This window comes from Microtus oregoni, unplaced genomic scaffold (genome assembly GCF_018167655.1).
Source record: "Microtus oregoni isolate MIOR12 unplaced genomic scaffold, Mior012 000007F_ref0000211, whole genome shotgun sequence".
Lineage (NCBI taxonomy): Eukaryota > Metazoa > Chordata > Mammalia > Rodentia > Cricetidae > Microtus > Microtus oregoni.
In genome coordinates, this window is record NW_024543066.1 from 20,647,886 (window position 1) to 20,668,736 (window position 20,851).

Below are 20,851 nucleotides of genomic sequence, written 5' to 3' on the forward strand. Positions count from 1 at the left end.
ATGCTTTCTCTTATTATTTAGGCTTATAGTTTGTGTTTCTGGTGCTTAAAAGGTCACCGTGTGTGTTGGGACAATAGGTCACTGCATTGAATCAAAACTGGGTTTTATAAAATGGTGCAAAAGAGCTAGTACAAAATCTGAGTCTCATTGGTTCTCAGAGGCATGCAGGCATCACAGTGAAATTCCATTCCACACTGCTGTATTCCCTGAAGGATTGTAAATTTCGACTTACTAGTTTGGGACATAGCAAAGCCCTGTAGTCCAGAGCTTCTAGTATCTGCAGGGAAAGGTGTTCATGAGTGTTGCAAATGCACCGTTCATATGGGTCACAGTATACTTCTGTAGCTAGCTGATGCTGCTAGCCGCGAGGCTGAACCAACCCAGGGCTGTGTCCACCCTAAAAGCTGTTCTTGAGCATCCGAAGTGAGTCTCCGAAGACTAGCTGGCAGCATGACACCTTTCATGTAAAGTGTAGAAACAGCAGTGGCTGAGAATGTATTCCTGGGTGGTGAAACCTATCCGGAAAAGAAAGCGAAGGCTTAACTGGAATCCTCTTTCTAGGTAGCTGGCAGGAAAGAGGATGCAGTCCGCTGGCCCCACTCAGGAGGCACAGGATTACTTGCCAATGTTTATTTCCAGCCTGGAAGGTTTTCTCATAGTCCATTTTAATTTTTAAAAACTACCTATACGCATCCATTATATACGCATTTTATGTGCACTAAAGGTGCATACTGTTTAGAAATCTTAGGAAAGGCCTGGCCTTGACTTGAGAAAAACTAACCCGTGGAATGATGGACTGTCAGAGAGAGAACCACTGTCCGCAGGTGCCAGGAGCATTTACATTATACAGATGAGGAGGGAGGGGTTCCTTCTGCATGAGTCATCTCTTACTCCCTTGTTGGTTATTATTTAATACTTGTATGATACTGAAAGTGCTCGTTATTGGTTTATAATTTCTCTAATGGACCTATGAGCAATTCATTAACTAAGTTAATATTTATGATGGCTTATTAATGATTATGATTAAACAGACTATTTTAAAATTTGACTGTGTTGAACAAGAAAGGATGAAGGAAAAGACATGTGGGCGAGCCTCCTCACTTTACACTGTATAAAAACCAGAAGCCGAGGGCCTACAGAGGTGGCTCAGCTGTTAAGAGCAGTTGCTCTGTTCCCAGCACCCCCATGGCAGTTTGAAACTGTCTTTACTCAGTTCTGACAGATCTAATGCCCTCTTCTGGTCTCTACAGGCATTGCACTTTTGTGGTGCACGGATATGCAAACAGGCAAAACATCCATACACGTAAATAAAAATACATAATTATTTTTCAAAAGAAGCTGATTAGTCAAGAAATAGGAGATTATTCTCTATTCTTTCTTTAGAACATATAAATCTTTCTCTTTCTTAATGTGAGAAATAAAAGATTAAAAAATTATAGAGGGAAAATTTTTTTTTCTTTTTTAAATTTATTTATTTATTAAGGATTTCTGCCTCGTCCCCACAACCGCTTCCCATTTCCCTCCCCCTCCCCCGATCAAGTCCCCCTCCCTCATCTGCTCGAAGAGCAATCAGGGTTCCCTGACCAGTGGGAAGCCCAAGGACTGCCCACCTCTATCCAGGTCTCGTAAGGTGAGCATTCAAACTGCCTAGGCTCCCACAAAGCCAGTACGTGCAGTAGGATCAAAAACCCACTGCAATTGTTCTTGAATTCTCAGTATTCCTCATTGTCTGCTATGTTCAGCTAGTCCGGATTTATCCCATGCTTTTTCAGACCTAGGCCAGCTGGCCTTGGTGAGATCCCAATAGAACATCCCCATTGTCTTAGTGTGTGGGTGCACCCCTCGTGGTCCTGAGTTCCTTGCTCGTGCTCCGTCTCCTTCTGCTCCTGATTTGGACCTTGAGATTTCTGTCCGGTGCTCCCGTGTGGGTCTCTGTCTCTGTCTCCTTTCATCGCCTGATGAAGGTTAATATTCCTGAGGATGCCTATGTGTTTGTCTTTGGATTCATCTTATTTAGCTTCTCTAGGAACATGAATTATAGGCTCAATGTCCTTTATTTATGGCTAGAAACCAAATATGAGTGAGTACATCCCATGTTCCTCTTTTTGGGTCTGACTTACCTCACTCAGGATAGTGTTTTCTATTTCCATCCATTTGTATGCAAAATTCAAGAAGTCCTTGTTTTTTACTGCTGAGTAATACTCTAATATGTATATATTCCATACTTTCTTCATCCATTCTTCCGTTGAAGGGCATCTAGGTTGCTTCGAGGTTCTGGCTATTACAAACAATGCTGCCATGAACATAGTTGAGCATATACTTTTGTTGTATGATAGGGCCTCTCTTGGGTATATTCCCAAGAGTGGTATTGCTGGATCCAGGGGTAGGTTGATCCCGAATTTCCTGAGAAACCGAAACACTGCTTTCCAGAGTGGTTGCACAAGTTTGCATTCCCACCAGCAATGGGTGAGTGTACCCCTTTCTCCACAACCTCTCCAGCAAAGGCTATCATTGGTGTTTTTGATTTTAGCCATTCTGACAGGTGTAAGGTGGTATCTTAAAGTTGTCTTGATTTGCATTTCCCTGATCGCTAAGGAAGTTGAGCATGACCTTAAGTATCTTTTGGCCATTTGAACTTCTTCTGTTGAGAATTCTCTGTTCAGCTCAGTGCCCCATTTTATAATTGGGTTGATTAGCCTTTTACGGTCTAGTTTCTTGAGTTCTTTATATATTTTGGAGATCAAACCTTTGTCAGTTGCAGGGTTGGTGAAGATCTTCTCCCAGTCAGTGGGTTGTCTTTTTGTCTTAGTGACAGTGTCCTTTGCTTTACAGAAGCTTCTCAGCCTCAGGAAGTCCCATTTATTCAATGATGCCCTTAGTGTCTGTGCTGCTGGGGTTATACATAGGAAGTGGTCTCCTGTGCCCATGTGCTGTAGAGTACTTCCCACTTTCTCTTCTATCAGGTTCAGTGTGTTCGGACTGATATTGAGGTCTTTAATCCATTTGGATTTGAGTTTTGTGCATGGTGATAGATTAGAGGGAAAATTTAATACATTAATGAGAACAGATAAAATCTAAAGTAGATACATCTAAAATTATAAAATATTTGTATTTATTGGAGTAATAATTGAAGGATAACAGAATTGAAAACACGAGTGAAGTTGCTGGTTTTTTTCATGGTCGAATTCTCACGCTGTGAGCGTGAATTCCCATGATGGACAGTGAAGAAAAGTCCAGCACAGACAGATGGTCTTTTGTGAAAACTTCAGCAGAATACAATTCTATCTGGGGGACCTTTTCTGGCATTTCAGTAATTTCAATAACATTTCAGTTAAAATTTTAAAAGCAAGGTGTAGTTCCTCATAATCGTCTTAGAAACTACATATCGAGCAGTTTTTCTTTTATTATCCTTTTTATTTTTTAAATTCTCTTGCAGTGTGTTTTGATCATTTTCATTTTTCTTCTTCGAAGCCATCCCAGATCTTCCCCTCCTCCCTTCGTACCAACTTCATGTTCTTCCTCTTCCAAAATTTAAAAGGCAAGATAACAGATCATAACAACAGAACACAAAGAGCACTGGACTCCACATGTCCAAATTCTTTTTCTGTCAGGAAGATGGCCACTGTGACACTAGCAGTGCATTTGGTGTCTCTAAAACAATCTGAATTAGATTTGGGTTTTTATCTTTACCTCTGCCAGGCAGAATACCAGGCACTCAAGAGCCCTCAGTATGCGTAATCAGTTAGAGAGGAAGCTACTGTCATTGAGTGGTCTATTGAGTGAGCTGTTTTCATGCCTGTACCGTAAAATGGCGACTGTTACATAAAAATTCTAAGCTACCCTCAGCCTAAAGTTCTACTTTCCATTTTAGTGGTGGGCATCAGAAGACTCTGTAAAACTGAAAACATGTATCATACACACACACAAATGGTGGATAGCTGGAATGACGGATAGAGGGAAGGAAGGGAGAATGGGTGGATAGGAAGGAAGGGAAGGAGGAGTATGGATGGATGGATGGATGGATGGATGGATGGATGGATGGAGGCTTTGTGAATAAAGATGCTTGGTACCAAGCCTGATGACCTGTACTCAATCTATGGGATCCACCATAGAAATCAAAAGGTAGAAGGAAAGAACCAACTCCCACAGATTGTCCTTGAACATACCTGCCATGGCAGGCATGCCTCACCCTCACACACGCACACACACACACACACACACACACACACACACGCATGCACACACGCACGCATATGCACATTGGTTAAAATGTAAAAAAGGCTAATATTTTATATATGTTATGCATATGTACATAATACATTTTCACATATGTCTGTATGTTCCTTTCTGTGCTTCATTTTCCCCTTCTCTCTGTGATTCTATTTCTTTATGCAAAATGACCACCTTGTACTTCTTCTTCTGCCTTGTTTTTTAATGAACAATGCACGTTCTCTCCCAAAGAGACCAAAGTGGTGGCATCCAAGAGCTAACTTGAAGGTGGCTCCCAGATATCTTCTTTGCAGGGTGCAGGTACTCACTTGCCAATTCTTGGTCTTGAGACTTGGTTACCTCACCCCTGTCACTTTCCCTAGGGGCCTGATGAAGTAGTGACGATTCTCAGTAGCTCAAGCCCTTGAACGTTTCAAATGAACTTCAGAAATTGCATCACCTAAATTTTCAAAGATGTTGGGGGTTTAATTTGCTTGTATTTTCTTCCTGAAAGACAACAAACAATTGTAATCCCCATCTCAATCTTGGCCTTGCTTTTCCCCAGAAAGGGTCCCTCTCTTTGAGCACTACGGTTGCCGAGAGCAGCCGCTATCAGACTGCTCTTATAAATGTCCCTTTTGGCCCTCCTTATTCTGTTTTCCCTGTTGCCACAACATAAGTGCTGCTAAGAGCAGAGACAATCAGCTGCAGCTTTGTCCCCGTGCTGAAGACAGCCCACGATGCCTCCAGCCCTCAGGGCCCATGTGCAATCCAACCTGGGTCCTCTCAGCCTGTGGGCTACTTGGCAGCATTCTTGGTCAAGGTAAAACATTTACTCAGACATCCAATCACGGTCTTCCTTCGTCTCGTAATGATCCCTTGTTCTCTGATGTGAAATTTGGGAAGCGTATCTTGTCTAGTCCTCCATCACAATGGTGCCTTGGTGTAACTGCTGGCAGCTGTTCCCCGGGAAATGTAACCCACTTCTCCAGACTCAGGGGAGGGGGAAGAGAGTCAATGGATGTGAGAAGAATTAGAGCCTCGTTTAGTTTTGTCTTGGATAATACAGGTGCTGTGGCTGTATTTTGGAGTTGTGACAGGAATGGGGGTTCTTCTGGGAAAATGATTCTGGAAAGTACTAAATTAGGTTATTTTCCAGGCCACTTGACCAGACCTTACATGTCTCCTAAATGAATTTACCACTGCTCTGCCCAGAAGACCCAAACTAACAGAAAACTCGAGGTGTTAGAGCAAGCATCAAGGCTGTTGTGTCTGCTTCTATCTCAACATGGTTTTACCTGGGTCAGGAACCAACCAGTCTGCTTGATATCAACATAAGTGTTTGGGCTTTTTTTTTCCCTTTCCTTTGGACGTGCTTGGGACTGAGTAACTGTCTTTTGTAAGAGTTCTGGCACAGCATAGACACACAGCAGAGTTATATCTGAGGTAGCTGTGTGCAGCTATCCTCCCCTCCTCACAATTGCTTCATCTCCCGTAGGAAAATACCGGGTGGGCTTTTGAGCTCAGTTAGGACAATTTCTTTCGGAGGTTCGCTGTGTAATCCAGGAGGTCGTTCCCCAAATGATGCCACAAACCCGTGTTTGGATAGGATAAGTGTTTGGGTAGAAGGGGCTGAGCAGAAGCAGAGGGTCCTGGAAGCTGTCAGGCCTGATTTGAAAGCAACAGCCAAGAAGGTTAGCTGCTGCCACTGGGCCTGTCTCCTGCCGCTCAAAAGTTTGTGCTGGGTTTGTCCAGCTCTTGGCACTGCAGAGCCCTCTGTAGTAGCCATAGCATGAACAGCTTTTTTTACCCCTTCTGCTGCCACAAAACCAGAGGAGCTCCTTATAAAATGAGGGTGCACATTTCAAACCACAGTTGGCCCAGGATTAAGTATTACCTTATGCCTGATGTGAAAAGAATTTGGACTCCTTCCAGACTCCTAAAACTAAATCCCCAATAGCCACGTCCCATGGAGATGCTCTTTTACTTGCCTCTCAGATGGTCAGAAAGGATTTCTGGTTTATATCTTATTCGGCTTTTATTGGGAGCCCCAAAATCTGCTGCCAGAGTTCTCCATGGGGTGAAATTCTTGGACATTTCATGGCTATGGCCCCAGTGCTCTGTGAAATTCTCTCCAAGTTCCACTTCAGCCTGACCCCATTTGGCTTGTATTAGCAGAAGGGATCAAAGTTCAGAGTGCCTTGGATGTACAATGCTAATGAATTTATTTCCTTAAACTTTCTGTAAAGTGTAGTGGAGAGAAACTGATTCCATCTGTAAGATATTCATCTTCTGGCAAGGTCTGCACGCCTTGTCTCTGCTTGTTTGCAATAGCTCCTTGGTACCTCTCAAGGCTCTGGGCCTGGGCAGTTGTATTGCCAAAGCAAAATTATTTTTCACATTCGGTTCCCAAACAATAAAAGATGTTTTAAAAGCCTCCCGCTGCCCATTTTGAAAGCTTGTTAATAGGAACATAGAAATATGTTTAATCTTAAATCTTAAGGACTGGGAGACTGATGTTGGTGTTTTTTCTCCACTTCCTTTTTAAGAGAAAGCTGACGCGGAGCCGGAGAGTCCAGACAATGGCACATCGAATACATCGTAAGTGTCTTTCACGTTTCTCTCTGAGATGACTGTTCTTTAATATGCCGTATAAAATGAAACAGGGCAAGTATCTTGTAATGGTGGTAATCATAGTGGAAGGAGGCCCATGGTTCTCTTTTTTCATGATAATGTCTTTTTAAATGCTTTCGGGTACAGACACACTTTGAGGTTTTATGCCTTAGCATTGGAAAGGAGATCTTGCAAATGCAAATGTTCTTCTTTATAAAGTGGGAATATAATTAGACTGGAGAGTGCATACTAAGGGAGGATGGAGATAAGCCCTTTAAAATTTGGCTGGAAACTTTTAACACTGACATAAGGTTTGCTGAACTTTCTACGCATACTGGAAGACATTCTGTCCCACGTGGCCGTGAAGTACCCAAGTCATTTAAAAAGCCTGCCATCTGCAGTTCCACCTCTGAAATATGTGGCAAACACAACTATAGTTATCTCTGAGATCTCAAGAGCTCATTGATGTTTTCAAGTAAAGTATTTCTTAAACATGAGAAAAGACATTTAGAAGGTGTCTCGTTTTTGCATTTTCATCTTTCCCTTCTCAGTACTGAAAGAATATACGTATGTTTTTAATGGTTAATATGATACTGCGTTGAGATCCCCGGAGCTCAGGAAGCAGCTCAGTTGGTAAAGTGCTGAGCCATACGGTGTGCGCTTTGAATCTCAGCACTGGGGGAGCGGTCACAGACAGATGCGTGGAGCTCAACAGCTAGTCAGTCTTGCCTCCGTGAGCTCCAGACCAGTGGGTGGCCGATGTCATACAGTAGCGCTATCATTCCTGTTATCTGATACACCAGTGCAGTACATAATGGCCGTGAAGCATAAGCTAACGAACGGCCGTTTCAGCCTCATAAGCATCCATAAGGTCTTCCTCCTTGAAAACATTTATTTTGATCACCTTTGAGGAGTGAAAGATGTTTATTATAAAAATGACTTTGATTGTGTCTGTTCCTGGATCATTGCTCTCCCTATTAGCAGCCACAGTCTGTGGTGCAGATTTGTCTTATCTTTTTGTCTTATCTATTTTGTCCTATCTTTTGTCCAGATCTCTTTTCATCTGTAGAGCTCCTCTGGCTTGCACAGGGTGGCTGGATGCTCAGTAGTTGATATGACTATAGGTTGTGTCTCTCACGATACTACTCTGAAAGTTCTAATGAGTTTCATTGTATTTTCTCATGAAATACTAGATATGACAGTTCTAAGTGCTTAAAATGTTGCTATAAATTTAAGTTATGCTGTAGAATATAATGGGAGAAGAGTTTTAATGCCATCTGGAGGCATTCTAGAGAACTGAAAAGGGCAGAGTCTCTGAAAATTGTAGTTATTTTGAGTACAATTTGGACGGGATAAAATGCACAAATGGAGTATGCATTTACCAATAGAAGTAGTGGTGAAATCATTGTGTTTTGTCATTTGATAAAACATTGATCATTATAAATGTAGCAATCTTTCAAATTCTTAACAAAATCATTTCCTAGATAGACAAAATAGCATCAAAAAGACGTTAGTAAACCGTCACATACTATACCTAACTTTACATATTCTAAAAATCCCATTCACTAGACACCAATTTTACTCAAGTAGTTTGATGTGTTGTTAATGGTCTTCTTTGTTCCCTATGCATTTCTGTAGCATCTGCTCCCTAAAATGTCAGTTTCCACTGCTTGGTGCTTCGTGTCTCCTAATGTGTAAAAATAAGTAGGCTGGGTAAGGAGTTAAGTTTAAGACCTCTGGTGATAGGAAGTCCTCAGCCCACCTCCCTGCCTCCTCACCCAAAGTGGCCCATTGTCTCTTGCTTCATGGTTGTCACTCCAACCAGGTAACAGAAAAACAGAACTGAGGTTGCAAGGATCTCTTAGACGTGGGGCATTGTGGACTGGGAGTCTTGAGAGTCTCTCAGAGCTTTTCTGCGGTCCTTCTGTTGTAGTCAAGCAAAAGGAACACTGTGACGAACAGCACAAGGATGCCTCAGACGTGGGTAGGATTGATATTCGTGTAGATGATATTATATGCACCTACTCACATGTATATGTACACACTTACATAAACAAGCATACTCAGACACACAGATATGTACCCCTCATTCGTGTTTTACTGTGATAGGCATAGCAATAACACTCTGCCCACATTACATATGAGGAGTCTGGGGCTCAGAAAGGTTTCCCAATTTAAAGGATAAATTAGGGCATAAATGTGCCTACCTATGATACTTAGGAATGTATAGTCTTGAGACAAAGTCAGGCCATGAATTGGAAACAAATTTTGAAAGTAGTGAACTGCTTTTGTTAGAGATGAGTACCAGTCAGGGGCTAGTTAGAAAGTATCACATGGCTTAGGCAACAGAAATGTATTTTCCCACAGCTGGTTCAGGAGGTCCCTCCCTTCTGACTGTTGTGAGTGAGGGCTACCTGCATTCCTGGCCTTGTGTCCTCACCTCTCCATTTGTCTTCCCAACATCTCCTTCCTCCTTGCATGCAACCTTCTCTGTGCCCCTTTTATCAGAACATCAGCCACATTGATTGAGGCACACCTTGTTAATTTTAGGCCTAACCCTGATGGTTTCATTTTAATACGATTCCTTCCATAAAGATCCTATTTCAAGATGAGGTCACATTCCCAGACAATAGTTTTGGTCTGAAGAGGAAATGTCCCACATGGGTTCCAGTTTTAAATACTTGGTTACCTCGAGCTAGTAACACTAGCTGAAAAGGCTTTGGAGACATTCACATTGGGACTTAGCTGGAAGATGTTCACATGGTAGGAAATCCTTGAGAGCATCTTGTTCTTGTCCCTTCTTCCCCTTTCTCTACTTTCTTTGTCACGTGTCCCCACTTCTATGATAATCTGCCAAAGCTCATGCGACCAAACAAGTGTGGGATGACCCTCTGAGACTGTGCACCAGAATAAGCAATTTCCTCCTTTAAACGATTCTTTCAGCTGTTTGTCACAGCTGTGTAAAATAACCAGCACGATACTAAAGTTAGAACTCCAGCATATGGATTGCTGGGGAGAGGCAAGTCCACCCATAACACTGAAGGCCACTTAGGGAAGGGAATGCATAGAAGTTAGAATTTGACTGGAACAGAATGTACAGATTTCAGAGAATGGGGAAAAGGGAAATAGCTTGAATAAAACAGATGAAAAGTTACAGGCTCCACAGTGGCTGAAAAGACTTCAGTTATGGCTACAATTGGGCAAGGCATGGTGGGAAACACTTGCAGTCCCAGCACTCGGGAGGCAGAAACAAGAGCATCATTGCAAGTTCAAGGCCAATCCTGGTCTGTATGGTGAGTGCCAGGACACCTAGAAGCCACAGGTACATAGCAAATCCTGTCTCAATAAATACGTAGCGTTGGGAGTCAGGGCACATTTTGTAAGCATCCTTCTTCCTTGCTAATTATAATGAGCTTCAGAAGTGCATTGCGTGGTAGGACAAAGGAACTGGGGAAATACCTGAGATTTCCTTCAGGATTAATGATCCAAGGATTCAAGAAGATGAAAAGAGCAATTTAGTATTTAGACACAAACAAAACCATAAATATCTGTGAAAGAGTTTTGGTTACATTAACGACAGGAAAATTCATGATAGTTGACTCCCCCTCCTCTGAGTATTTGAAAATGATCTGAAGTCTAAATTATTAAGGCAGAGTATAGAAGATTTGGTCCAGAAAAGAAGCAAAGTGAATTGAATAAGAACTACATTTGGATTGCCCCTCCTCTGGGGACACTCAGCCATTCACAAGAAGCAGAAAGAACTCAAGGAGGGAAACCACACTTGCAATGGTGTGAGATGTCAGAGGATGAAGTCGCCAGTTGTGAAAGATCATGGCCATTAGGGGAAGAAGACATTTCATAAAGGAAAAGCCATGCGAAAGGGACAGTGATGTATAAATCCCCCAAGTGCTTTCATGGCTCTTAATTTGCATAGTTGTGGAGAAGATACCGATACACAGTGAGAACAATAACTAGAAAGCTGAAAGGGGCCAGCAGAGATGGCAGCTACTGCCTCAGTTGTGAATTCAACTCTCTCCCAAGATACAGGTTTTGGGTAAAACTTCAGTTTCCCTAAACCCAGAAGGATCAAGCTTTGAGAGCAAATTGAGGCTAGAGAGACAGGTCAGTGGTAAAAAGCACATACTGTTCTTACAGTTTGGGTCCCAGTACTCAGGTCAGGCACTTCACAACACCTATAACTCCAGTTCCAGGGCATCCAATGGCTAGTTTCAGGTCAGCCTGACACAAGCTAAAGTCATTGTAGAGGAGGAGCCCCAATTAAGGAAATGCCTTCTTAAGATCAGGCAAAACTATAGGGCTAGAAGCAAAACTGTAGGGCATTTTCTTAATTAGTGATTGATGGGAGAGGGTCCAGCCCATTGTGAGTGATACCACCCCTGGGATGGTGGTCCTGGGTTCTGTGAGAAAGCAGACTGAGCAAGTCAGTGAGTAGCACTCCTCCTTGTTTTCTCTTCATCAGCTCCTGCCTCAAGGTTCCTACCCTATTTAAGTTCCTGTCCTGACTTCATTTAATGATGATGAATAGTGATGTGGAATTATAAACCAAATAAATAGCTACAGAAAATATAAATATATGAATATGTAAAAAAATCTTATTGCAATGAAAAATGATATTTTGTAATTTGTATGTATACAAAAGTAAAATATATGGCAAAAGCAACACGAAGGTCCTACATTTCATGTGAAGTAGCACAATATTAAATCTAAGTACACTATAATTATACATAGTGCACTACATGGGGATATCACTAGAAACAAGTATTGATTGGACCTCATCTAAAAGTAATTGCAGAAATTTTAAAAAATAGATTAACACAAATGATGATACCATGAAAAGTCCAGAAACAAAAGACAGAAGATAACAATAGAAAACTAGCCAATCGAAGTCTGGTTACCATGACTGTATTAAATGTAAATACATCAAAAACTCCAGCTTAAAGGGAAAATGTCACGCTAGCTATAAAATCAAGACTACTTATTGTTCACACGTCCATACTTCAAATATAAAAATACAAATAAATCGAAGCCTTGAAACAAAAAAAGGAAAATAAGAAAGGACGAACTGTTTATGTAACAAATGCAAGAAACTGGAGCAAATGTCTTCATACTACTGCCAAATAGTCCTGAAGACAAAGGACATGATAACTGTAAGACACTGAAAAAGGACATCTCCTAGTGCTAATGAGGAAGATAGTATAGTCATCAATATGTATGTACAGACAGACTCGGGATAGCCATCAATATGTATGTACAGACAGACTCAAAACTATGACAAAAACTAACTAGACCAGCATCAAAGTTATAAACTCCACAGGGGCTGAGAAGGCTTACACTGTGGCTACAGTTGGACATGGTGGGACACACCTGCAATCCCAGCACTTGGAAGCAGAAACAAGAGCATCATTGCAAATTCAAGGCCATTCCTGGTCTGTATGGTGAGTGCCAGGACACTTAGAAGCCCCTGGTACATAGCAATTGAGAGAAATACAAGTAAAACACTAGTTTGTGGACTGTATGAGCATCAGCAGCCACTCTGCCCTAAGTGTGCAGACAGTGCTACACCCACGAAGTGCAAACACAGACTCTTCCCAGAGGCACAGAAACGCCTGCTGCGGCTGGCCTGGCGGTGAGCAGTGGAAAAAAGTCTCCGCTTCTGAGTATGAAAATACCGTGGCTCGTGCTCCATCTCACACAGAGTGATTGTGTTGTAAGTCCCTGGAAATAAGTATCGTTTAAACCTCAGCACTGAGACATTAAATAACACTTCTAAATATTCTTTGCATCAAGGTATATATCACAAATGAAGTTAGAATGTAATTTTAACTGAACAAGGATAAAACTACAGTTGATGAAAAAATATGTAAAGTTTATTAAGACAGTGAGGACAATAAGAAATTTAAGACTCTACTTACTTATATGAGGAAAAGCCAAGGTCAATATCAGTAACTTAGGTTTCTATATTAATAAGTTAGAAAAACAGGAATTGTAGTAATAGGAGCAGCGGGGCTGCGTCCCCAGCACCCCGGCTGCCTGGCTAGCTTATGCCCAAAATAACAACACACAAACTGTATTCATTTAATCACTGCTTGGCCCATTTCTATCTAGCCTCTTCTAGGCTAATTCTCACATATTAATTTAGCCCATTTCTAATCATCTGTGTAGCGCCCCTAGGTGCGCTTACCGGGAAGATTCTAGCCTACATCCATTCTGGGTCAGAGCTTCATCGCGTGTCTGCCCAGGAGAGGAGAGGATGGCGTCTCTCCTGAGGCATCTGCTCCCGAGAGGAGAGCTGTGGAGTCTGAGCTCACTTCCTCTTCCTCCCAGTGTTCTGTTCTGTTTACTCCTCCCACCTATCTTCTAACCAATGAGGGCCAAGCAGTTTCTTTTTATTTAACCAATGACCTTCCTCCATCAAGGAATGACTAAGCACACATACTGTTCTTTCAGAGGACACAGGTTCAGGTCCTAGGACCCACATCAGGCAACTCACAACCACTTGTACCTCAAACTCCACAGGAAATCTAACACTTCTGGCCTCTGTGGGCACCTGCATTCATGTGCATGCACTCACAAACAGACACACAGATGCATACACAAGTCTCTAAAACTAAAATGTTTTATTTATTTATTTATTAAAGATTTCTGTCTCTTCCCCGCCACTGCCTCCCATTTCCCCCCCTCCCCCAACAAAATCCCCCTCCCTCGTCAGCCCAAAGAGCAATCAGGGTTCCCTGCCCTGTGGGAAGTCCAAGGATCACCGACCTCCATCCAGGTCTAGTAAGGTGAGCATCCAAACTGCCTAGGCTCCCACAAAGCCAGTACGTGCAGTAGGATCAAAAACCCATTGCCATTGTTCTTGAGTTTTTTAAAAAAAGATAAAATATTATGAAATGCATTATGTTATATGCTAACCAAAAAAGTGATAAAAAAATCAAAAAAGAAGAAACTAAACCTAAAATTAATAGTAAAATATATAATAGAAAAGTAGAGATCACCAAACAATACGAATAATTAATAAAAAAATTTTAAGGGTTGGTGAAATTTACATATTGGCAAGATTGATCTAGCAAAAAAGAGAAAACACAAATTGCCTCCACAGGCCATGAGAGAAGACAGCTTCATATCTCCTATGAATCTTTAATTAGTAATAAATAGATATGAACCACTACTTGGGAATTAATTTGACAACTTAGATCAAAAGTTGAAAAGGAAATAGAATTATCATAATGGTCTCAAAAATCTGAATGCAACAATGCCTCTCATAAACAGGAAAACACCTTCAGTGTAGGATAGTTTTGCTGATAATGGTCATATTTTTTAAATAAAAAATGCTTATCAAATGAAACACCATCAATGAGTTAGCAGCACTCCACAGACTCTGGAAGTAAGAGAAAGGAAATCCAGTTCATTGTATGAGACCTATGTAACCTGACACCAGAATCAGCTTAACCGTATAAAGAAAGTTGTAATCCGGAGGGCCTCATAAAACATTATACAAAATCTTTAAAGCATTAGCATATCCAATCTAGTGTTCAGGGAAAGGATATAACTTATTATGACTAGGTAATATTTACTATAAAAGTATATGGTTTAATGTTAAAAATGAGTTCATGTAATTTACAATATTGATAAAATAAAGAAGAGATATAAGTGGGTATAGCAAAAGTACATGACAAAAAAAAGTTAAGTCCCATAAATGAATTTTCTTAAAAATGAGTTAACTAGGACTAATGGGAAATACATTCACGCTGATGATTAGAATCTATAAAACATTAAGACCTGCTTCTATGTTGGTCCAGACATTTTCCTCCTAGGACAGAAATCTGGCAGTGCTGTCTGTGGCTGTTGTCTCTGTTCTGCATTCTACTGGAGATCGTTGTCAGTACCATAGGACAAGAAAAGGAAATCATGGGCATAAATATTAATGGAAAAATAACACAAAAGCAGAGAACCTAGATAGTTAACCGTAGGAGCCTTGATAAAGAGCAAGGGCATCAGTCAATAAATACCCAACTTCAAAACTTAATCATGATAGAAACTTACCATGATGTAGCACTGACTTAAAGTAGACAGATCTGTGGAGCAAAGCAAGAGTCTGAAGGCAGGCCACACACACAGTTGCCCTTCCGCACAGGGAGCAAAGCAGGCCAGCCAGAAAGCCAAGCCTTTCACCAAATGATACCAAGATAACCAGTGAGGGAGCAAATCTCCTGCCACACGCAGCCGAGATGGATTATAGACCTCTGTATAAAACTGAAATGGCAAAACGTCTAGGGGAAGTCATAGAACAGTGCCTCCACAGCCTGAACTAGACAAAAGTCTTCTACAGAAGTCATAAAACTGGACAAGAGAAGGAAAAGTCCTAGTAAATTGACCTACAACACAGGGAAACTATTCCATCAAAAGAACAGGACAAGCCTAAGCAATCTCATAACCTGGCAAATGACAAATTCAGAATATATAAGGAACTCTGAATACTCCCATAATAATATAGCAAACATTTTAAGTGGGAAAAATCCTCAAAGATACCAGAGAAGATATGCAAATGGCCACTAAGTAGGTGAAAGGGTGCATGTTACTAATTGTATTCCTAGGGAAACACGAATTAAAGCCACAATGAGACACTACTACCTCCTCGATTTTGTGAGTTGAATTAAAATAACTGACAGCGACCAACAAGCAGTGGTGAAGTGATGAAGTGACGGGAACTATCCAATATTGCTGGTGTAAAATGTTTAATGATTTTAAAGCTCTTATAGACAAACACTCACTGTATCACCTAACATTTATTTGGGGGAATTAGCATAGGAGAGAATAAAAACATAGGACCTTAAGGAGATATGTACAAACCATTTATGGCATTGTCATTCATAATAGGTAAAAATGGAACACCTCCAATATTCACCAGTGGTGGAAGGATAAACGATTGTAATATGTCTATACAGTGGAATAATATTTCCAATTAGAAGCAACAGGAACATATAACGCAACAGGGTTGCACTGCAGTGCTGTGTGAAATAAAGACACCAGACACAAGCGTGTGTAAGCAGGGAAAAACTACCGTATGGACGTGGAATTCCTAGCATCAGTTGCTATGAGAAGCTAAGGGCTGACTGAGGGACCACAACTGCTAGAGTAATAGAACAATGCTCGTGTCGAGTTGAGCTGCCTAACAAGGGTGTGCACGTTTACCAAGACTCCCTCCCTGTACTGTGTGTACAGTTAAGATCTCTCTGTCAGTTTGGATGAGGATGTCGTTTATTTGGTAACGTGATTTCATCCCGAGCACAAGGCCCTGTGTTTGACCCCTATCACCACATGCACCAGGGCTGGTTGGACATGTCTAATCTCAGCGCTTTGACTGATGGAAGCAGGAGGATTAGAAGTTCAAGGAAAGCCATCCTCAGCAAGGTAGCCAGTTCAGGGTCAGTCTGGGATAAGAAGGGGAGGGAGGGAAGAAAAGAAGAGAAAACTGTGTGTTTCACTGTGTGTAAATTTTATATTGAAAAGGAAAGGTATAAATAATAAAAATACTTACAGTACAGGTTTTCTACTGATAATCCCCTATTTTGAGCACTTTCATAGCTAAGCTACAGTTCTTAATGCTTGACACCCATCAAATAATAAGCCTTTTTTTTCCCAAAAAGAGGATGATTAATATCCTGGTCTTTAGATAGGCAACTTAGAAACCAAAGAAGATACACAAATGGCCACTAATATGAAAGGGTACATTTTACAACTTAGTCTCATCCTAGAGGAATATATATTAAATCCACGATGAAACACTACTACATCTCCATTTTTATGACTTGAATATAATTGCCAACAGCAAATACACAGTAGTGAATATATGTAGCGAAAGAACCTATCTACTTTGCTCTAAATAAATACAGTGGTAAAGACAGAACTCGAACCCAAGACTCCAATCCTAGCAGCAAAGTTCTCAGCCAGTGTCACACTGTCTCAAAGCTGCATGTCCTCCTTCAGACATGGTAACCATCCTGGGAAAAACAATTTATAGTGTAAACCCTGAAGAGGACGCGGCCAGAGTACCGCTAGACAGTCATTGCAGCTAGAGAATCCCAGGACCCTGCAAAGCCCACAGGTTAGGCGGATTGCTGAGCTGGCTTTTGCAGAGGGCTGCCAGTCAAGGAGAATGAACGCTCAGGTCAGAGGCCGTGGCTCAGGCATGCAGACAAAACCCCAAGAGAGTGTTCTTTTACATTTGTGGATGTCCCTCAATTGGCTCACGTAAGTATGCCTCGAAAGAATGAAGATTAAAAATGACCTTCCTAAATCAGGGTGATAGGAGCAAACAAAAGGGTTAAACTCCTAAGAGGAGAAAAAGAAAGCCAAAATGAAGCAGCAGGAAATGGCCCATCCAGGTGCCTACATTGTACAGAAAAGTGTTGGAAGTTATTATAAGCTAGACTAAATTGCAGCGACCCATGAAATGTTCCTTCTTCAAAAGGTAATATATGGAAAGTGCCCATTACTAAGCCGGCACCCAATAACTCATTGTTACTGCCATTATAACGGTATTTATGGCGTATAAAAGCTTGGAAACAGCCCTGTCTCTGTGGCTGTTCAGAGCTTTATTAGAAGCTTAATTTATTCTTTAAAACAAGTAGAGAACTTCGAAAGAATGAAGGGTATTAAAGACAAAGTGGCAGAAAGTTTTTTAAAGGATTTCCAGTGGTCTCCAGGATGGTGAACAACAAACTCCTCCCCAAGCCATCACAGGACAGGACCTCATGACTTTGCCTCTCTCCAGAGAGAATGCATGCCCACCCGGGGAGGCTGTAGACCAACTCTACCGCTGACTTCTCTTTAAAACATCTTGCCAGGCATGGGCATCGCTGACTAGGGATGTGGGCCTGCGTGAGTCTACCTGGGTATGTAGCATGCTATCGAGTTCCACTAGAGAGCTTGTTCATAGGGTGGAAAGGGCCTGTTTGGAATTTCCATGCTCATAGCAAAATGACCTTTAAATTGTTAAGAGTGTAGAAAATGGCTGCTAACCATATAAAGAAATACGCCACGTATACATGTACATTTAATAATGAAGTTACACAAACTGGTCAGCTAATCATAGAGAGATGAAAGTCTATTGGAGAATGTCCCCTCCTCAAAAGAGCAGGACGTTTTTCCCCCCTGAGAAACTTGAAACCATGGTGATATTTATTTTGGCTGCAGCGACCTGTGTGTAAAATGATGAATTGTGGCTGATCTTTCAGCTTATTAGGTGTCTGTCCCCGGAGACCTCCTTTCTGTATCTGCTGAAATGATTTGCCAGTATCCTGTTAGCTGGAGAGCTGAGAAAGCCAGGAAAACACTGCTTGCTGGAAAGGACTGGCCAGATCCTGTTTCACCCACTCTCAGACACCAACGATGAAAAATGAGCAGAGGGCTCCTCAGCATCCCCAGACACCCTCAGACCACTCAGTGTATAGATGCCCAAGCTAGATGCAGGTCTGTGAAGGAGCATGGATCACTCAAAGGCCACCACGAGCAGCCTGTATGTACCGAAGAGTAAACAGGGCCCGGTACCCACTGGAGGAGAAAACATGCCAAAGTTGTCCATTTTGCCTAGGAGGGAGACCGGGCGTTAGGTCGTCTTGGATCAGCTCTCGTATGATGATACAAAAATGCTAGCTACAAATTGTGTCCTCCCAGAGCAAGACTAGAAACCTTGGCTTCTGTGATCTTATACCTGGCTGGAGGCTTGGACACAAGGGTCAGTAGAGAGAAGCCACTAACAAAATTAAGGAATCCGTTCTCCTGTTTGATTCTCTGGGGACTCACACTTCTCTTCCTGGGTTCTATCAAACATACTTATTTTTAGAGGCTATCTAGGTTACTCAAGGTTTTTTTGTTGACTGTCTTTTGGACTTTGTAATGTAAGATTTATTATCTTAGCCGGTTTTAAGTGTGTGGTTTAGTAGTATGAGGTGCATTCTCAGGGGCTTGCTGCTGTGTTCATCATCTGACCCAGAGCTGAACTCCCATACTAGATAAACTGCAGCTTCCCATCTCACGGCTCTCAGCCCCATCTCACGGCTCTCAGCCCCAGGTCCATTCCACCTGTATGGGGCTACTTTTAAGATGAGTAAAAAAATATAGTGGTTTTTGTTTGCTTGTTGTTATAGCTGATATACTCAGTTTTAATTCATATTGCCACATGTGGTATAATCTCTTCCTTCTCAAGCCTAAATAATATTTCATCGTGTGTTGTAGACTATTCCTGACTTGTGAAGTCTCAAATTGCAATTTTTATTTTTTCTACTCTTAGCAGGAGTCATATGCCATGGCGCGTATACCAAAGGACAGCTTCTGGTGCTCAGCCTCACCATCCACCTTGTTTGACACAGTCTCTCATTGCCTCTGCGTATGCGAGGCTGGTCAGTCTGTAGACTCTCATTCTTTAAAAGACCTCCAGGGCTTCTCCTGTGTCTGCCCTCCCATCTCACGCTCGGTGCACCGCGATTACAGATATGTGCTTCTCCATGCAGCTTTGCCTGAGTTCCAGGGATCAGAACTTAGCCTCTCACTCTTGCGCAAGTACTTTATCCACTAGGTCATCTCCAGAGTCCTTACTCTGTGCAACACAACCAAGGCAGAACTGGCCTGTGCACACCCAGATAGTACTCCCCAAAAGGTCCAAGAACATCTTCATGGGCCTCCGAAAGTTTTAGATAAAAGAACTGACACCTAGAAAATCTTAGAGCCTAGTCATGCTTGTAAAGGAGCCGTGTGGGCTCTTTGTGATGGGAGAAGGTTTCTAGTGACTCCTAAGGAGACCACACACACAGCTGGTGATGGGCATATTACTACAATTGGCAGTGCCCTACACTAGAAGAAGGTGTGGCACCTTTGCAATGAGCCCTTTCAGTCCACAGAGACTGTCTTGGCAAGCTTCATTTGCTCTGAGTCACGGTGACCTTAGCAGATGGTAACTTTTTTTTTGGAGGAGACACTTGGCTGTAGAAGAGTATGTTTCTTGTTACCACTTTTATTGACTGTTGTAGACAATAAATAATGCCTGACATTAATGGGTTGGTTGTGTTTTCTCCTGGCACAGCATTGTCTCTCCTACAGCTTCTTCACGCTCTTTTGTAGGTGCCTGCCCCGGCCCCAGCATTCAGAGCATAGCCCTTACACGGTGCCACAGTACTGAGATGAGTAAATGAATTGATACTGAGAACACGGAATGATTGGCACACATTCCCTCTCCATTTTGTGCACTCTCTCTCAGAAACACTTTGAGCTCCATTTGTTCTCCCTCTCCAACACAGTCTCAGATAGAAACCTCTGAAACACACAGCTCACTAAATTCACCCTTGCCCCATATCACAGTTCTTCTCTGTACACCTGGTACGTAGGATATCCCCGTAGATAAACACCTACCTGGTGCCAGGCACTCGGCTAGACACATTGTTCTGTTTAATCCACAGGACAATCCCATGCAGTATCTTATTATACTGTTACATCTCTTATTACACAAGAAGAAAACAGGATCTCCAGGCAGTGAGCTGACTCCCTGAGGCTGAACAGTTGCCAGCAGCAGAGCCAGGAGTCTGGCTGCTTGCCTGGCTCCAGGGCCGCTGACAGGCACTGCTTTAGGTCTGTGGCTTGGCACGGGGGACCTCTGAGGTAGAAGAGCAGTTGTGAAGGAAGAAATCCCATTTCTAAACAAAGGGCTGATAGTTCCCTAAAAAGCTCTTACAGCCCGCCTCTCCCACCTACCGACAAGAGAGTGGCCTCCAGGAGGGCCTGCGAGGATACAGGGGGAGCCAGGCTCCAGGCATCCGTGCCTGCAGTATCCCGCACGGTGGTAGAGGTAGCCAAGGAACAGTCTGGAATTCTAGCAGAAAGTGGTTTCCCAGCCTCAGCCCACCTGCTCACCTCAGAAGCCCTCTGCTTCTGGCAGAAGGTGTCTCAGTGAAGCTGTGCCCACGGCGTCTCCCCAGAGAATGTGATTGTCTCAGCCTCTGCCGCTAAGGCGCTA

The 20,851-nt window shown here is 42.3% G+C and overlaps 1 protein-coding gene across 2 annotated transcripts in view; it reads left to right on the forward strand.

Annotated features, from left to right (window-relative positions):
- The window catches only part of Aff3 (AF4/FMR2 family member 3), a 459,838-nt gene that overhangs the window by 316,951 nt on the left and 122,036 nt on the right, over positions 1–20,851 (forward strand). For both annotated transcript variants that reach the window (XM_041655779.1, XM_041655780.1), the window contains exon 10: positions 6,759–6,810. In XM_041655779.1, the coding sequence (XP_041511713.1) occupies positions 6,759–6,810 (52 nt within the window). The remainder of the gene's footprint in view (positions 1–6,758; positions 6,811–20,851) is intronic.